Source organism: Grammomys surdaster, unplaced genomic scaffold (assembly GCF_004785775.1).
Source record: "Grammomys surdaster isolate TR1022 unplaced genomic scaffold, NIH_TR_1.0 125450, whole genome shotgun sequence".
NCBI lineage: Eukaryota > Metazoa > Chordata > Mammalia > Rodentia > Muridae > Grammomys > Grammomys surdaster.
The window spans coordinates 1,259,238-1,277,772 of NW_021620314.1; the positions used below are offsets into that span (position 1 = coordinate 1,259,238).

General features: G+C 42.4%; 1 protein-coding gene across 1 annotated transcript in view; it reads left to right on the forward strand.

Annotated features, from left to right (window-relative positions):
* The window catches only part of Fat1 (FAT atypical cadherin 1), a 118,854-nt gene that overhangs the window by 68,892 nt on the left and 31,427 nt on the right, over nucleotides 1–18,535 (forward strand). Inside the window, exons 4-9 of the mRNA XM_028786254.1 lie at nucleotides 4,852–4,913; nucleotides 7,235–7,564; nucleotides 7,868–8,078; nucleotides 10,390–10,529; nucleotides 14,770–15,045; nucleotides 15,251–15,461. Coding sequence (XP_028642087.1) covers nucleotides 4,852–4,913; nucleotides 7,235–7,564; nucleotides 7,868–8,078; nucleotides 10,390–10,529; nucleotides 14,770–15,045; nucleotides 15,251–15,461 — 1,230 coding nt within the window. The remainder of the gene's footprint in view (nucleotides 1–4,851; nucleotides 4,914–7,234; nucleotides 7,565–7,867; nucleotides 8,079–10,389; nucleotides 10,530–14,769; nucleotides 15,046–15,250; nucleotides 15,462–18,535) is intronic.

Consider the following 18,535-nt stretch of genomic DNA (forward strand, 5'->3'; position numbering starts at 1 on the left):
CCTTCCTTCCTTCCTTCCTTCCTTCCTTCCTTCCTTCCTTCCTTCCTTCCTTCCTTCCTTCCTTCCTTCCTTCCTTCCTTCCTTTCCTCCCACCGTTTCTTTGTTTCTTCAACAGCTTGGTCTTCCTTTTTTCCCTGTGCAACTGTGCATGCATGGGTGTGTGCGCGTGTGCGTGTCTGTCTGTCTGTCTGTCTGTCTGTCTGTCTGTCACAGGTGTGTGCAGGTTCACTTGCTTGGGCAGGAGTCTAATTGAGGAAGTTGAATGTCTTCTCCACTATTTTTTAACCTTTTACTCGCTCTATTTTTAAGGCAGGGTCTTATACTGAGGATAGGGCCCACAGTTTTTTTTTAGGCTGCCTGGTTAGCAATTCCTGGGGATCTGCCAGTCTCTGTTCCTCCAGTGCTGAAGTCTCAGATGTGAGCCACAGTGCCAGCTTCTACATGGGTTTTGGCAATACGAACTCAGGCCTCTGAAGGAGGTACCTCTGAAGTACCTCCTCTACCCACGGAGCCACCCCTCCAGGCCTGGATTTCTTTTAATGTAGACTATAGGCACTACTGATGGTCTGAGTTGTTAAACTCTCAACTTCCTGAGTGATTTTTGAAAAAGAATTCATCTTTAGAACCTGTGCAAATGAAGATGTTATCTAGTAGATAGTGTATTTAAAGATCAAAACATGGTCCCTGAGCAATTAGTAAGGCCTATAGTGGTTAGTACTGTGACCACTTGCTATGTCAGCTTGCCTTATAGAGCAAGCTATCCCTAAACCTGGGTGGATTTAAACAGAAAAGGTCATAATTTAGTTAGGACTCTTGGCTTTATTGGCCTGCTACAGACTTGGGTGACAGCGGTCAGTGGCTTAGGGCTGGTTGGGCTTGGGTGGCAATGCTTAGCTAGCTGTCCAGTGCTAAGGAAGATTGTATGATTGGTATTGAATCGATCATCGTTATCGTTGCTGTAATTGATTATCCAACCAGATTCTGGTGAGCTAACAGTGTTCTCAGCGAGTGTCATCTGCCTGCACGGTTCTGACTTGTGCTTCCACTCCTGTGTCTCAGTGGAAATCGTGACACCGTTAGTCACACCTGGGGTCTGAGTGGACAGGACTGAGTTATTAAACAAACGTGTAACAGCAGCACCATCTCCACCGAGTCGTCCTTTGATAGGTGCCTGTGTCTGCTGTCTACCTCTCAAAGACCTTTTCTTGGACGATGTCCCGAGTTAAAGAATTTTAAAGTTAGATTAACATGGAAGAATTATAGTGAATCTAACATTTTGGCTTAACTTTCTAAACGTGGGCATTAATGTGACAGACTACAAATGACTTCAACCCTGCTCCTCAGTTTTGGTAAGGTTTGGCTTTCTCCTTTAGTCTTGCTCACACTTAGGAGGTAAATTTGTGGCTACTAATTAGTCTGAAGGTAGGAAACGCGCCAACCCTTTCGGCCTGACCTGTAGGATTTGTATAGAGGATGTAATGTTTTTCTAGACCATGGAAGGAACATTTCTAGTCTTTGTCCCCCCTTTCCCTTCTATTTTTAACTTCAGGATGCTTGTAGAAAATGACAGTAGACACATGAAGGGACCGCCTGTGGTGTGCGTGCTCTCTGCTTTTATCTTCCCTCTTAATTTCTTTCTTACTTTTTTGACCCAACAGAATGAATGCTAGTGATTAATCACGGCCAGTTCCCCGGTTAGGATTTGCTGAGGTCACAGTTAAGACTTTACAAAGAATTGAAATGCCATAAACACAGTAAGTTATGCGTTTGATGCGATGGGAAGTTAAAAAAAAAATGTGGGTCCTGAGAGAACTCAATTCTAACTGTGACCTTGTTAATGAGTTCCTGGTGACCTCAGAGAAAAATTAACTTCCTTTTAGCTCAGACACCTGACCTTGATTCATTGTGCCTTTTCTATTAAAGGGCGTGTCTTTCTGGGATTCAGGGGAAAACACAGCATACATACACATTTTTTTTTAAAAAAGGGAATGTATAATGCTGTTTCTTAGGACATTTAATGCCCATCTCAGATATTAACACCTATAAGATTAGTCACCCAGTTAATATTCAGTCTTGAAGCAGGTGTCCAGCGGGAAGGGGATTGGGCAGGGATCAACAGGAAGGAGCCGAGCAAGCAGAATGGTAAGTATAAACATAGAATAAGTGCACAGGCCAGGGATGCAGCAGGTTGGGCTAGTACCCCAGGGTGTTAACCTCTCTGTACGCTTCATAAAGTGTACCCTGGGAAGGTGGGGCACACCTTAGAGAAGTACCTAGTTTCCTTTTGGCAAAGGCTTCCCGGAGAAAGCCATAGAAACCGTGGATGGAATTCTTTTTGGTGAGAGTGTTGTGACTCAGGAAAGCTTGGCATTATCATGTATGTTGTCTGCAAATATATTGTGTATGTATGTATGTATGTATGTATGTATGTAAGTATGTATGTATAGGTATATCTATCTCTATCTATCTATCTATCTATCTATCTATCTATCTATCTATCTATCTATCTATCTATCTCTCACGCAGAGTTTCTTACAGGGCCTTGTTCTGGGGTTGTCTTCAACATTTGGATCACTGCTTCGGAGTGAACATCAGTTGGTGAGGGCCATGACCCACATATGCTGTGTCCCTCACTGGGTCATTAGCCCTAGGGAACTTAACAGTAGACTCGTTTAAAGTGAGAGAGGATGGGAGTTCACTGAAGTAGGCCTTGCAATTCATTGCATTTAAATGGAATTTCTGTTCCCCTGTGTTACCACAGCGGTGGGAGGCAGGTGGAGGGCGAGGGTTTGGAGGAGGGGGCTAACAGGAAGCCTGGAGGTTGTTCCAGTAATTCTAAACTGAAACAGGAGCTGGCCAAGTAACTTGGTTCTGTATTGAATTGGTAATACAGACGGTTAAATCCTTTGTTAGCACTTTGATGTAAGTGAAGTGTTAATGGAAATTTCCTGGGTGCCCTTGGTGAGTGTCTTTGTGCCAGACAGAAGTTCTTCTCATGAGCATGCCAAGTCGTTTTCCGTGCCATCTTACCAGTGGTAGTGACTATGCTATGAGAACATTCAGACAGTTAGCTGGAACAGATAGAGGTGATTTCTAATCTTTTTCAACCGCTTTGAATTCATAGTTGTTTGGGAGTGGGGGGTGGGAGGGATGACTGAGGAACCTTTCCCGAACCTGGGTGGTGCTGTCGCGTCCTGACATTACAAGACTGGAAGCATCTTCCTTGAGCTCCAGTGTCTGTGGATATAGTCTGGGAAAAAGTCCAGTGTCTAGCACTAACATAGTCTTCTGGTTTGTTGAAAGGCCAGTTGGAAGGTAGTGCAGTTATTTAAGAACACGAAGCATTGAGTTAATAAACGTACACATCTGGTATTTACAGATTTGGAGAAAGATTTTATAATAGTCTTTAACTGCTTCTGGGAAAGTAGTTTAGGGATATGGGAGGAAATTAATTATGAGGAATGCTGGTTTTCTTTTTAAAGCAAGTCTTCATTAGTTCTTTGAAGAGTTTTCTACAACATGTTTTGATCATACTCATTCCCCTCCCCTCTACCCTTCCAATTTCACGTCCTCATTTAAAAAAAAAAAAAAAGTCCTACCGCGTCCAATTTATACTGCCTGTGGGCTTCTAGTGTGTGGGACCAACCTCTAGAGATCCATCTACTCAGACAGGCTCACACTCTTGAAGAAAACTCGCCTCCCCCCTGGAAGCCATTAAGTCAGTAGCTGCAAGGTAAGTGGTAGGACTTCAGGAGTTTCATGCTGGAGCATCACCTGGCTCCATCTTGTTCAGGCAACCACAGCTAACTGTTAAGTTATTAAACTATTTTCCTGGCAATGCTGGGAAGGAGAAGGACCGACCCAGCACCTATCTATCTGGCTAAGTGAACTTCACCTCGAATCAGGTCTAGCTAGTTCTTACACTACTCCAATGTTCCCGATGCTGCTGATGCCAGTTGTATTGAATGCTTTGGTGCAGTGTTTCTCAACCTGCGGGTTGCAACCCCTCTGGGGAGTCAAATGACCTTTTCACAGCTGACTCAAGACCGTCAGAACACAGAAATTTACATTACGCTTGTTAACAACAGCGAAATTACAGTTAGAAAGTAGCAACAAAAATACTTTGATGATTAGGGGTCACCACAGCATGGGGAACTGTGTTAAAGGATCGAGGCATTAGGAAGGTTGAGAATCACTGCTTTAGTGGTTAGTGGAATTCACTTTAGTGAATCATCCAAATACATTCTAACAATTTTAGCAGTCTTCTAGCTTTCGGCATGTATTGACGGTTCAAGAGACATCAAGATTAAAGTTCTAGAGAGAGGTTGACAGTTTATTCTAGTTTAATAATATAATCAAAGAAATGGGGAACACAGGATGGGCATCATTTTCTTATTCTCTTACTGTAAATTAACTGACTGTTGTTGAGGCAACATTACCTGAAATACTTTATTTTATTTTTTAATAACAATTCTTCATTTGAAGATAGATGACCGGGAGGTAGTAGGTTACAGGTTTCTAGCGGTGCCTTTTCAGTGTAGTTCTAGAACTTAATTCACCATTTATCTTATTTCTGGAACAGGTATTAGAGACACAGGTAAAGATTAAGTTCTGGATAACTTCATTTGACCTTTAAAATTCTGTTCGGACCAAATGTCTTATGACCAGGAAATGTAATGGATTTGAGTTTTTTCCCTTTCCATAATAGTTCTGTGCTTTGCCCCGATGTTCCCAAGAACCATCAGAGCAAGGCAGTGCACAGCATTCCTGTGGCTTCACGTCTGATTAGTTCGTCAGACGTGATGATGGATGGTATTTTGTTAGGATCAATAAATGTCTACCCTTTTCCAGGTCTCATCACAACCACATCGAGGAAGCTGGACAGAGAACAGCAGGAAGAGCACATTCTAGAGGTAAGTCTTTCTTTATTTCTAACTAAACACCCTGAGAACACCCTCACTCCTGCTGTCTGCCCTTCATAGCTGCTGATGTTTTATTATGAATACCCCCCACATCCATCCTCGGAGGAAAGGAACTCACCCCTAAGTACCCTTCTGAATTTTGTACTTCATTACATGCACCCCTTACAGAGATTTACAAATACTTTTGCTAGCCAAAGTCATTTGAATTTTATTTGCAGAAGCGATATTTTTTCTTTGTACCTTCTGTAGACTTCTCCCGGTTATGCCTTTAAAGATGTATTTATAGATCGAGCCTAACTGTTTAAATGGTGTGTTGTTTATTTCCAGGTGGTTTTACACTTAAATCATTTGCATTAGTCACGTACTGGTACCCTGGAATTTGTTTGTAACCTAAAGAAGTTTTCTAAAAATATCAAAAGTCAAAGGAGGTGGAAGCTGAACATTTCCTCTTCTAAAATATTTTTGGTTAATTTAAGATGTCTCTGCACTAGCTTGTTTACCCCATTTTGGTTGGATGCCAATAGTTTGCAGAATGGAGCGGGAGGTTTGAAGGAGACAGGTCGCCTGTAACATGGAGATGAGCAGGGGCAGCCACCTTTGGAGACAGGGTGCAGCAGAGCAAGCCCATGTTTCTGTGAACATTTCTCATCGGGTGCTAATGTTCACTAGCAGAGATATAGGGTCAAGTATTTTGTTGTTTGTGAGCCGACTGTGACACATCCAAACTCTTAACAGTATGGTTTGTTTGTAGAGAAAATTCTAAATGATGACTTGCAATTTCTTTTAAAAAAATAACTTATTCTTGCTGTCTATTTGATTTCTATCTTTGGTCAAACTATCCTAAGTTATTAGTAAAATATTTCTTTTTTTAAGCCTGCATGTGCATGTACATGCACACACGCGTGGGTTGCCAGTTGGTTTCAAAGCCACTCCATTTTTCTAGTAGTGATTCTGACTGGAATTGAGTTTTCATTTATAAATTGTGTGGCTCCCATGAATTCATTTTCTTTATTACAGAGCAGGGCTTTGAATTTTCATTCAGTTACTACAGATATTGACCCAGGGATGGAAGGTATGAATGCCAGAGAAAGAAGGCATGGGGAAGTGTGGAGAATCTCAAGTGACTGCATACTCATCTAGGTTCATCCCTTCTCTCTCCGGTTGAAACTTCAGGTTTCACAGAAGTCTCCTTGTTGTAGAGCGCTGTTTCACAGGGAGTGTCAAGCCACGTGGGGGCAGCTGTAAGGCACATAAGGGCTTTGCAGACAGTGCTAAGGCATTCCTGGGAAGGATGCGGAAGGCGTTTGTGTACGTGCCGTGTGCGTCTAGTGTGTGTCTGCCATTCTTTAGTGTCTGTATTTGAAGACCAGTTGGTATCAGTTTGACTGCCCTGGAGAGGGGAAAGTATTACTTCAAATGCTGGAAAAGCTCTTTGTTGACACTGAGCTTAATGAAACCTACAGTACACAGTGTTTGGTCACATTTCTTCTCCAGTTTTCTCCTCCTGTACAGGTCACCTGACATGTGACAGGCAGGAAGGGCTCAGAGGAGCTACGACTAAAACAATCATTTTGTTTTATCCTGAAAAGCTTAGGAAGATAAACCTTGTACCTCAGTGTACAGAAGCAATTGTTGTTTTTCTAAATCCTCTTGACAAGTTCCCTTAATGATATATTCACACTTTTATTACTAGGATTTAACTACCAAGTTTCCAAATGAACATACTTTCATGAAAAATTTTAATCTCTCAATGTTTTTAGTATTTTCAGTTCATTTAGAAGGAGGTGGAGCTTGACTGACAGAAGCCAGGAAGCAGGCCATTATTTTTCAACACACTGATACAAATGTGAACTTTCTAGGGTGATACTGACTCAGGTGTAGCCAATAGCATAGAATCAGATACCCGAACGCGTGAATAACCTAGAAGCAAGTACTTTACATTGCTTTTTCTTTCTTTCTTTCTTTTTTTCCTGACAACCTTTTGTGATACAGTGGGCTTAAGTGTTTGTTCCTCATCTTAAACATCTAAAATGGTACAAGAAAACCCTCAAAATCATGGTTAGTATTCAAACCTATGATATTTAAATTTGTAATAAGTAGTATACACTTTAAAATAATGCTATAGCGTACTTACTTCATGGGGGGAAAAAAACCTAAAAATGGCAGTCTTTTAGTGTGGTATGCAGAGAGTTTGTGTTTGAATGCTCAAAGGGATTTTTAAAGAGGACTTAAAAAAAATTTAACATCCCTTTTATTAACCTAAAATTGCACTCAGTTTGGGGTACTCTAACATGCTTACCTTTGCAACCCAGGTCACTGTGACAGACAACGGGGTTCCTCCCAGATCCACCATTGCCAGAGTCATTGTGAAAATCCTCGATGAGAACGACAACAGGCCTCAGTTCCTTCAGAAGTTTTACAAAATCAGGCTCCCAGAGCGAGAAAAATCGGACGGAGACCGGAGTGCAAAACGGGAGCCTCTGTACCGAGTCATAGCCGCCGATAAGGACGAAGGGCCCAATGCTGAGCTCTCCTACAGCATCGAGGAAGGGAACGAGCATGGCAGGTTTTCCATCGAACCCAAAACGGGAGTGGTCTCATCCAAAAAGTTCTCTGCAGCCGGAGAATACGACATTCTTTCCGTGAGTCAGATGCCTCTCTTGCCTCTCTGCAAACTTCCTCGTGAAATTCTTCTCTTCTCTGTTGAGAAAGTGGCTTCAGTGTTGTAACCTGACAGACAAAGCTGGACCTTTGAGAAGCGCGGGTTTAAACAAGTATGGCCATGAAACCCCTTGTCAGCCAGCTGTCAGCTTGCAGGGCATTCAGATACAAGTTTGGAGTATCTGACAGTTACTTAGCAGGCGATCAAGTGGTACTCAGCCTTGGCTTCTGTTAGTGGATGTAACATGTGATTTGCTGTTTTCATCTCTGTTTATATCTTATAGATTAAGGCAGTTGACAATGGGCGCCCCCAGAAGTCTTCCACCACCAGACTCCATATTGAGTGGATCTCGAAACCCAAACCATCCTTGGAGCCGATTTCCTTTGAAGAATCAGTTTTCTCATTCACCGTAATGGAAAGTGATCCTGTGGCTCACATGATCGGCGTGATCTCGGTTGAGCCTCCTGCCATGCCTTTGTGGTTTGACATCATCGGTACGTGGTGCTTGTAGCTCTTGGCATCCTTGTGTGGGTTACACTGGCAACCTGATGTGGTTTTCTCATTTTCATTCACATGTTAGAATCTCAATTTGGGAAAAGACTTATATTCAAAGAATTTCCTTAGATTGCAGTGGTTTGACATCAGCAAAAGATTTCACAACATATATTACAATAAGTACTCCTGGGTGCAAAGAAAGGGTAACGGTTCAGCAGAGGAGAGCTGGGTGACTCTTCCAGAGGACCCAGCTTGGATTTCAGAACCCACATGACAGCTTACAATCTATAACACCAGTTCCAGGGAATCTGATGCCCCCTTCAGGCCTCTGTGGTTACTGCATGCTTGTGAGATGGGTGAGTGTTGATTAACACACAATGGGAAAACATCCATGTAAAAGTTTTAAAAGAATAAACAAAATAGCCATCAAGTCAATTAACACTTTTACAGGATTCTTTTTTGGACATACACAGGTAGTTTTAGGAACTTAAATATTTTGGACCACTTTCTTGCCTATCTGTCTGTCTGTCTTTCTCTCTCTCTCTCTCTCTCTCTCTCTCTCACTCACACACACACACACACACACACACTATTATTTGTGATTATATGAAATGTATACTGTCGACTATAGCTTGTTAGTGTTATTTACCTCATTTTTCAGGAAGCTTCGCCCTCCTCTAAAATATATGTGCTTAAGTCAGCATTTTTGTTACTTAATGAACACACACTTCCTCAGTTTACTCTTTGAAAGACTATAGTACAACCCCAAAGCTCACACAGCCCCCTGCACATCTGTCACCCACTCTTAGACAAGCAAGCTCTGTTGCTGCCCCACACGCTCAGCCTTGTTTTTAGTTTTACGGAATTTTATTGAGTTGCTCAGGGTGGCTTCAAACTTGTCAACACTTCTGCCTCAGCCTTCCGAGTAGCTGGGATGGTAAGCATGGGCTGCAGAGACTAGCCTTGGATTTTTTTTTTCCTCCACAACATTTTAATCACAAGAAATACTTAATGAATCAAAAGTATGTGTGCAACCACCACCTCCAGTTAGAACTTAGCCACTTCCTTCTGCCTCTTAAGCCATGTTGCCTAACCAGTATGTGAAATGGTTATCCCTGAAGCTACTATTACTGTCGTCCTTGAATGGGAGACCACCAGTGTCACAGCTAACCATAACTACAAAGTTTACCGTCTCTTCTCTCACAGTTCCAGATTAACCATCTTCTGTTGTCCGTATCAGCCTTTGTTTTCCTCCTTGACTGTTGGGAACCGGTTTGATTGACTGTTCTTCTTCTGTGCTTGCTTTCCACGCTTACTTGCTTCCTTTGGCTGTGCCAGGAGACGCGCTCGCTAGAGAAGCGTTTTACATCTTTCAGATGACTTGTGACCTGAACTGCACAGCAGAAGGTATCTGCTGAGGTGGCAGAATTTGCCACGTGATTATGAGATCAAAAATCAAAGCATGGAGTTTGTTTCCAGAGACCCACCCCCCACCATGGTTCTTTTCATAGGGAATGCATGGATACCCATCCCAGTCACAAACATGTTTTTTGTTTATTTGTTTGTTTGTTTGTTTTTTAAACTTGACTTTGCATCAGTAGTTTCTGGTTTGATTGATGGTTGGTTGGTTGGTTGGTTGATGATGGTGATGGTGATGATGGTGACAATGGGTGTGCGTGTTTGGTATTGATTTAGTCATAGGATTTCAGTGTGACATTAAGCCTTATCTTCATTCCACTTCTGTTCGTCACGTGTCTCAACTTCCGTGGGTTTGAAGAAAGTTTCGTTTAGAATATAATTGGGATATATTGGGATAGTATTAGTGAGACAGGATTTTGCTTCTGAAAGTAGTTTTAAGGAGTTTGTAGTAGGTCTGATTCAAGTTAACTATGACTGTTTCTTTCAGAATTAGCATGCATTTTTTAATAGTCAATTCCTAGTGTAGTATATTCAAGTTAGTATAATTGTTTTTTCAGTAATGAAAACTGTATGTTCAGTGAGGTTCTCAAAATGATGTACAAATTTTAATAATAGCTGAAAAGTCAGACGTAACTGACAGGTTTCGTCAGCAGGGCTCTGCTCGTGAAGCTGCTGACTTAGTGAGGGTCCTCCCTCACACTGAGGTCCAGGTTTTCTCTAAAGCGCTTTCTTCTCCCTGCATTTTGAAATCACAGTTCCTGGGAGTCACTTTGATTATTGTATTAGAAGTCTGTTTTCTCGGCCATTAAGTATCAGAAAACCATAAAACACATGGCAGATCTTTATTGTGTGATTTGCTCTAACAGTTCTGTTTGTCCTCATTTCAACTAGGTGGCAACTATGACAGCCACTTTGATGTGGACAAGGGCACCGGAACCGTCATTGTTGCCAAGCCCCTTGATGCAGAACAGAAATCCAACTATAATCTCACAGTGGAGGCCACGGACGGGACCACCACAATCCTCACCCAGGTAAGGGGGCAACAATGACTTGTCGGTCTGTGGGACCAAGAAAATGCCCTCATAGCAGGATGCGCACATAGCATGGGCAGTTGTGTGCTGATGTACACACCATGAGTCCTTATTTAGGGACAGATAATTCATTAATGCAAATTCTGATCGGGGTTTTGCCTTATGCTTAGCAGTCTCATAAAAGTTTCGATGGGAAACTTAAATCCAGACCCTACTCTTACCGTTTTCCCGTCAGTCTTAATTTTACACTCATGTTTAAGCTGTTTGGATAGAGCTTTATCACAGAATGCATTGTACACATCATTTTCTTGAAGCTCCAATATCTTAAATTGCTGGTACGTTCCCTGGCCTTCCCTTCTTTCTCCCTCCGATTTTATCGTCTAAACCCAGGCTCATGGGAGCTGCAGCAATAGTTCCCTGTATTTGTTTATTTGTTGCTATCTGAGAATCAATAGCTGGCTAGACTTCTGGTTCTCAAACTTAAAGGTTAAAACCCTGTAAGTTAGTGGAATTCTCTGTTTCAGATGAATTCTCTTTGATTCTTTAGTACTGGCTGTCCAGAATGATGGTCCTGGGTGACTAGTAATAGGAGGAGGCGTTCGTTCATTCATTCATTCATTCATTCATTCATTCATTCACTCACTGTGTTACTTGTTGAACAATTGTGTTACATCACATGTTTCCTCAGAAGCAATAAGTGGTAGCAGGCCCAAGTCCTGTTCTCTTGGTCCTGAGGTTAGGATACTAAAGGCTTCTGTGTCACTTAAATATCCCTAAGAAAACAAAAGCGTAGAGACTGAGATGCTTCTGAAAGCTAGTGTTCCATCTTTAGATTATGGTCTCTGAAATCTTAAATGAAACAGGTCATCTCCTGGCAGCTAGTTGCGCTCATGTTTAAAAATTACGGACTGGGATGTATGTTCAGTTAATAAGTGACTTGGTAACTTAAGGGTAACTGTGAAAATGTTTTACTCCTTTCTCCTTTGCATGTATGTAAGATTGGTTTCGAATGCTGTGGCATGTACTTTGGGGTCGTCTTGAATCGCTTCGCGAAGGATGCCATGCCATTTTGCCGTTTCTGTTTCGGCCGCTGCTCTTCTCGCTGAAGTGACAAGCAGGAGAAATCGATTTTCTCTGTTTTGAAATTAAGCCCCTGGTGTTAAACTATAGAGAATGAAAGTGAGAGTTAAAACATCAAAAATCACAGTAAACCTTGACAGTCATTCTTCAAGAGGTTGACACTGTCCCTGTGCACAGTCTACCTCACATGACTGACTGGGAATGTGGTCAGAGGAGTTTGGGAGAGCATGGAGCTGGCCCTCCACCACAGCCTTCCTCATTGCCACAACCATGTCTCCACATGGTGACATTACCTCATTAGGAAATAATTAGTAATGTACCCCTTCTTTTCCCCCAAACCGCGCTTTTATTTAGCATGGTTGGGCACCCAGCATGAAATTTTGATATACGTCACTAAAATTCCTCTGAAACGCAGGAGATTAATTAGTCTCCCTTTCTTTTAAATTCCAGAGCAGTGTTTATAGTCATGTAACTTACTCTGCAGCACATTCAGAGAGTCCTGACAGTATCCGGAGGGATCGCTGGCACAGAGAGGTTGTGAGAATATAAGAGAACTGTGACAGAGCCCAGGCTGACCTGGGGTGGCGGCGGGGACAAAGGGAACAGGCAGTAATTAGGTTTAGGTTTCTGTCTGGGACTGTGCACCAGGAGATAGAGATCTGGAAGGGAGTAGGGTGGATCCTGTGAAGAGACTCGGGCACCTGACCTGTGCTGATAAGGCCTGAAGCACTGGGCAGATGCAGGCGTGTTGGTGAAAATCAAGAACCCACAGAGCAGCTCTGTGCTGTCAGGTCTGTAGCACAGGTGCTGGGTGTAAGAGGGTTCCGGTGATAGTTCCTGTCAGACCCAGGAGAACAGGAAGGAGGCATGGTGGATGCCACTGTTCTGGGCACACAGCTTCATCCTTTTGTTCAGGGTGCTCCCCAGCACGGAGTTGGATCCTTTTTCCTTCTCTCCTTTGCCTCTCTAGATAACTTACAAATCCAACTGCTTTCTTTTTTTAAATTTATTTTGTAAGACAGGGTGGGGGCGGTGTTGGAGAAGCTTAACTCTTAAGTTTTCTTTCCCTTTCTTGGGACATCCTGATCATTACTTTCTGAGCAGGCAGTCTGGTTTGAGGCTTGTCTCCACTCCTTCCTCCTGTGCAGGGACAAAGATCAGGCTCCCTCTGCTTTCATCGCCACATCGGGAAACTGAGGGTACTGCTAGCCGTCTTCCCATAGCCGTCTGCCCAGTTCTTAGAAGAGTCAAGGGGGATGGCCCAGAGGGCTTATTCTTCATGCTGCACTGCCAGTCCCTAGGACATGCTCACAGGACACAGACTTCATACAGTATCACCACACAGACTCCTGACCCACATACCTGTGCACCTGCACTTATTTCCCTGTCTCTGGTCCCTGAAACTCTATCTGCTTAAAAAAAAAAATGGCCCACTTGACTGGGATGAGGCGGTGGAGTGTGTTTCCTCTGGTGAAGTGGACAGGATAGCTAATTCTCCATGCTTAGCTCGGGACTTGAGGCTGCACATGTTCGATTCCACCTTCATCCCTATCCTTTGTTCTTTCGGGTCCAAGTCTTTCCAGTCTCTAAAAGATAGGTCTGCACCGTCAACGTTGACCTTCCTGGCTCATCCTCTCCCCAGAACTCCTTGTTTTGGAAGGTCCCAGCCAGCCTCTGGACTTTAAAAGGGCTCATCTTATGATGTGCTAGCAGGTTTTCGGCTCTGTAGAAATAGGATATTGCCCAGGGAGATGGAACGTGTAGTGGGGACAGTTACTATTATACACTTGATTTTTACCCTCAGCCCTTGTGGGAGAGAGCAGTGCTCAGTGGGCCTGTGTCTCACGAACTGCCTTGTCAAAATGAGATGCTAGTTCTTTCCAGCCTTTGTTTAGTAATGGTTAACCGGACCTGCTGGAGCAGCATCAAACTCCTGCCTAGTTCCCGAACCATGGTCAACTTAAAGTTTTAAATTTGTAAGCAGACCATGATTGGATTTATAAAAGAACTTCCTTTGGCAGCTGTGCCTCCTGGGTCCTCTTTAATCTTAAAATGTGCGTCACTGAAGGTTACAAATGGAAACATACCGTTCACATACAATCTTTTGTGTGTGTATGTTTTAGTGAGCGAATTTTGTATTCACATAGAATGAGTGTGAAAATGCATCCTTTGATGCCGTGGTGTTCTTCGGGGGCACTGGTACATTCTCATGAAAATTCTGTCTTCGTGTGGGTAGATTGGTGAGGTCTGTAGTTACCTGGCATTACTAAAACTTTGGCCCCCTTGTTCCTCTTAAATTAACAAATCCCTGGGTTCTGTAGAAGCCAGTGGAACTCAGCTTTCTTGTTTATAAACTATAAACTGTACTTTATGATTGGTGCTGATTTTCACTGTGCCTTACCCACCCATGCTACCTCATTCCAAAAGTTAATCATCTGTCAAGGTAAATATGTTTTCTTTCCAATTATGACTTAAGTTTTTTGACATCTGTCTTTTTGCTCTAAAGCTGTCATTATGTGTCACCATATTTATAGGAGTCTTTCTTTTCAACCTTCTTAATTACTGTTAGGAAAGAAACATCCACTACTTATATAGGGTTTGAAGTCACAGAAATATAACTTGAAACCACACGTCCTGACCTTAGCAGCCATGGAGTTTCTAAGCCCCAGCTCATGCATGCTAGAAGTCGACATTTTCAGCCATTTCTAGTTGTTCCTTTGTATGAAAAAACTTATGAGGGACTTATGAGTCTCAGAGATTAGAATGAGAAATTTAAATAGTGTTACCAGCCCTCTCACTGGTGTAAATCGAATTTAGGAAATGGATACATTGTAGTCTCAGCAGAGTAAACTCCAATACCTTTCCATGAGTCATCCCCAGAGCTCTCATGTAGACCTATGAGAAATTAGCCTGTATTTCATAAACAATTTTCAACTGCAATCAGAATTCTATCTCCACAGTTATTGTTAAATATTAAGTAAATAGTATACTAAAGATAAGCTGTAGACAGTCTCTTTGATTATAGATTTTTGTCACTTTTATTTCTCGTGTTCATATTTGGTTAGGCTCAATAGCCTTTTTTCAATATGTATGTATTTTTATTTAAATACTAAAGCATGATTATGAGTCTTTATGTGAGAGGCTTCATCACTCGTTCCAGGTACTCATCAAAGTAATAGACACCAATGACCACCGCCCCCAGTTCTCTACATCGAAGTATGAAGTTGCTGTCCCTGAAGACACAGAGCCAGAAACAGAGATCCTGCAGATCAGTGCAGTAGACAGGGATGAGAAAAACAAATTGATCTACACTCTGCAGAGCAGCATAGATCCAGCAAGTCTCAAGAAATTCCGCCTTGATCCTGCGACAGGAGCTCTTTACACTTCTGAAAAGCTTGACCACGAAGCCATTCACCAGCACGTTCTCACAGTCATGGTACGGACAGCACCGTTTACCCTGACATCTCTCCTTTTGACTGGCAGGTTTCCTGTGATGGGAAGGGGTAGTGATTGTATGTATGTATGTATGTATGTATGTATGTATGTATGTATGTATTATTTTATTGTTTTTAGTTTTTTTAAATCCAAAAGAAAGAGGAACCCCAGTTAGAGTAAACAACATGTTCATTTTTTCCCCCTAGGTCCGGGATCAGGATGTCCCTGTGAAACGCAACTTTGCCAGGATCATCGTCAATGTCAGTGACATGAATGACCACGCTCCGTGGTTCACCAGTTCATCCTATGAAGGGCGGGTTTATGAATCGGCAGCTGTGGGCTCCGTTGTGCTGCAGGTTACAGCTCTGGACAAAGACAAAGGGAGAAATGCTGAAGTGCTCTACTCAATTGAATCAGGTAGTTCTGAAACAATGGAGTCTTGTGCTTGTGCTTGAAAAGTGTGTCTTGCGTTTTCTAAAATTACTTCTAGGTGTTGAGGCATATTTCCACATACCACTGCAAAAATGGATTAAATCTTTTTGAACTACTGTTTAATGTATAAGGCAAAAGGGACTGGTGAGGGAGGAGGAAAAACCCTGCCAAGGAGCAAGATAAATCCTAATAAGCTTGAGTGTCAAGCATTCTGGGGATTACCAGTATTAACATAAATTAAGACTGATAAATCCTACAGGGGTGGGGGAACTTTAATTTTCTAATTCAATATTTTTTTGGAGTCATTTTAGGCTCTTAAACTAGTCGGGAAAATTCTGACTTAGTAATTCAACATTTGAATGAGAGTATTTTCTCTGGCTCAGAGTAAGAAATGCCAGGAATGTGTGATATCTCCCAGTGTTGGGTCAGTTCTCAGAGAGAAAAGGGTACCCTGCATCCTATGCCTTGGAAAATAGCCCCACATTTCATCCTATGAACCTTTCACAGTAGAGTATATCATGCATAGAATCCAGCTGTTGACACAGGCCGCAGAGTGGTTGCTTCTGGGAAGGGACCTGCTGTGTTAGAAGGTAAACTAAACCTGGGTTAAGGAGTTCCAGAATAAAATCAAGAAAGATCCCCACAGTTGAGATCACCAGAGCCATCGCAGTAACATGACAGGTGGTGTTCTTTCTCTGCTCACTCTCCCATAGACTAGGGCAGCTCCGTTCATGTGCAGTGCGATGCATAAAGTCTTCATGTTTCCTTCAGGAGGTAGGGCTTCCCCTGGCCTCCTGTGAATACGCTGAGAATGGTTCGCCTGTGGAGCACATGCTCACACAGTTAGGAAATCCTCTGCACTGGGCCTTTCCTGACTCTGCTAAATACCTCAAAGTGTTGAGTCTGGGAAGGCGGTTCATTTTCCCACCATCCTCACAGTCATTGTGACTAGAAGAAATAGAGCCAGTATCATGCTTCACTTTGTGAAATGATTTCAGAATACTCTAATTTACTTTTTTCTTTAAGCACGGAGCTCTACTCACTTCTATGTGGTCTTCCCTAGGCATTGCTGCATAGATTGCAGGTTAGCGATCTCAGACTCGAAATCTGAGTATATAGGGAGCAATTTTGACAAAAATATTTGCCGATTTGCTTTCTGTGTTGATTAAACTTCTTATTTCTTTACATGTTGGAAGACTCATTTGTTTCCCTTAAAAGAACCAGGTTGACTTTATTATTTACAAATAGGATTTTCTATACCATCTTCGATTAGAGTGTTACAATGCACTGTTGTGAGGTTAGTGCCTTGGATAGAGATAAACATTTTTTTTCCACTGCTTGAGAAATTCAGCAGTTAGAAAAACAGTGCATTCCATTCGTGCATGCCCGAGCATTTCAATGCAGACACTTTGTCATAGACAAACTGACTGGGTTTATGTAGGCGAAAATGTTTGACTTTCTGTTAGCTTTCACATAATTTTCAACAACTGGGAGGTTAAAATATGATTGTTGGTGTCTGAGTGAAGGCATGTACATTCTTTGAGTGTTTGTAATGACTGACGGAATTAGTAATTTGGTATTCTGAGAATGGAACTCTGGCTCTCCCTGAAGAGCAGAGGAGGCACCAAAGGACTGTTCCCATGTGAAATAAGGTTCTAAGACACAGCTTTTATAATGTATGGGAAGCCACTACTCTGAGAATCCAGAAGCGTGTGTGTGTGTGTGTGTGTGTGTGTGTGTGTGTGTGTGTGCGTGTGTATACATGCATATACCCATCAGAACACAGTGAACTATAAGATCTTCGTTTATGTGTATGTGTACATACATACACGCATTGGAATACAAGGAACTGTAAAATGTTCATGTGTGTGTGTGCGTGCGTGCATGTGTGTGTGTGTACATATACATATACCCATCGGAACCCAGTGAACTGTAAAATGTTCATTCTGCCCTTCATCTAACATTTATTCATAATTAGCTGTTTCTAACTTGTATCTGATTGCATTTAATAAAGTTCAAGAGACTGGTTATTAATTTTGCCTGTAGTACTGCATTGTTTAATTAGGAGAAATTTATTGAGCAATAGGTTTAGTCTGATTTGAAGTCTTCAGAGAAAGTAATTTAATGAAAAGGTATTTCCCATCGTAACTGAATTACACACCGGAGACACCTAAGTGCCGTACTCTGGGTGGTGTTGGCTTGTCTGAGAAGTAGATTAGAGCATTACTTTTCTACTGTTGTCAGCCCTGGAGATATATGACACTTGGTGAATCTATTGATTAAAATTGGTTTTGTTCCTCAGGCTTACGGTATAATTGCCATTGAAACTTAGGAGAGGTTTCTATACTGTCAGCAAGTCCTTACTGAACACAGGCCGTATGTCAAGCCTAGGAAGAGATGGGTTTCCCCTACGTGTATCTCTTTTGTGCTATGTAGTAAACAGTCATGGCTTAAGGACAGCATTGACTTGTTGGTCCAGATAATCTCCCCGTTGAAATGCAGATAATAATGTAAAGTTATACCATTTCAGCAAGCATAAATGTGTCAGCCCCACCCTGGTCCAAAGTTCGCCCACTACCTTATTTCCATTCACTCGGAGCAAACCTGTTATTTCAGGGCTTGGAAAAATGCACCTGTTATCAGAGGCTCCCTTCCAGCAGTCGGCAGCCTGCACTGCCTTTTGTACATCTGAAGTTTTGTGCCTGATACATACCTGTGTGAGATCCAAATACCAGATCAGTCACTGGGCTCCTGTTGTGCCATCTTTATGTCAGCAACGTGCTCAGGGTCCTGTTAATCCACTGCTACGTTACCCCAGATGATGATATTTTGGAGCTTAACATAGTGGACAAATAGTAAGAATGTTCTACATACTATATAGAGGATTCAGGAGCTGGGTGTGGTGGCGTATGCCTTTAAGCACAGCCCTTGGGAGGCTGAGGCCAGGAGGATTATGAGTAGGAGGCCAGCCTGGGGTACATAGTGTTTTCTTGATGAGCCTGAGCTATAAAGAGAGAGAGAGAGAGAGAGAGAGAGAGAGAGAGAGAGAGAGAGAGAGA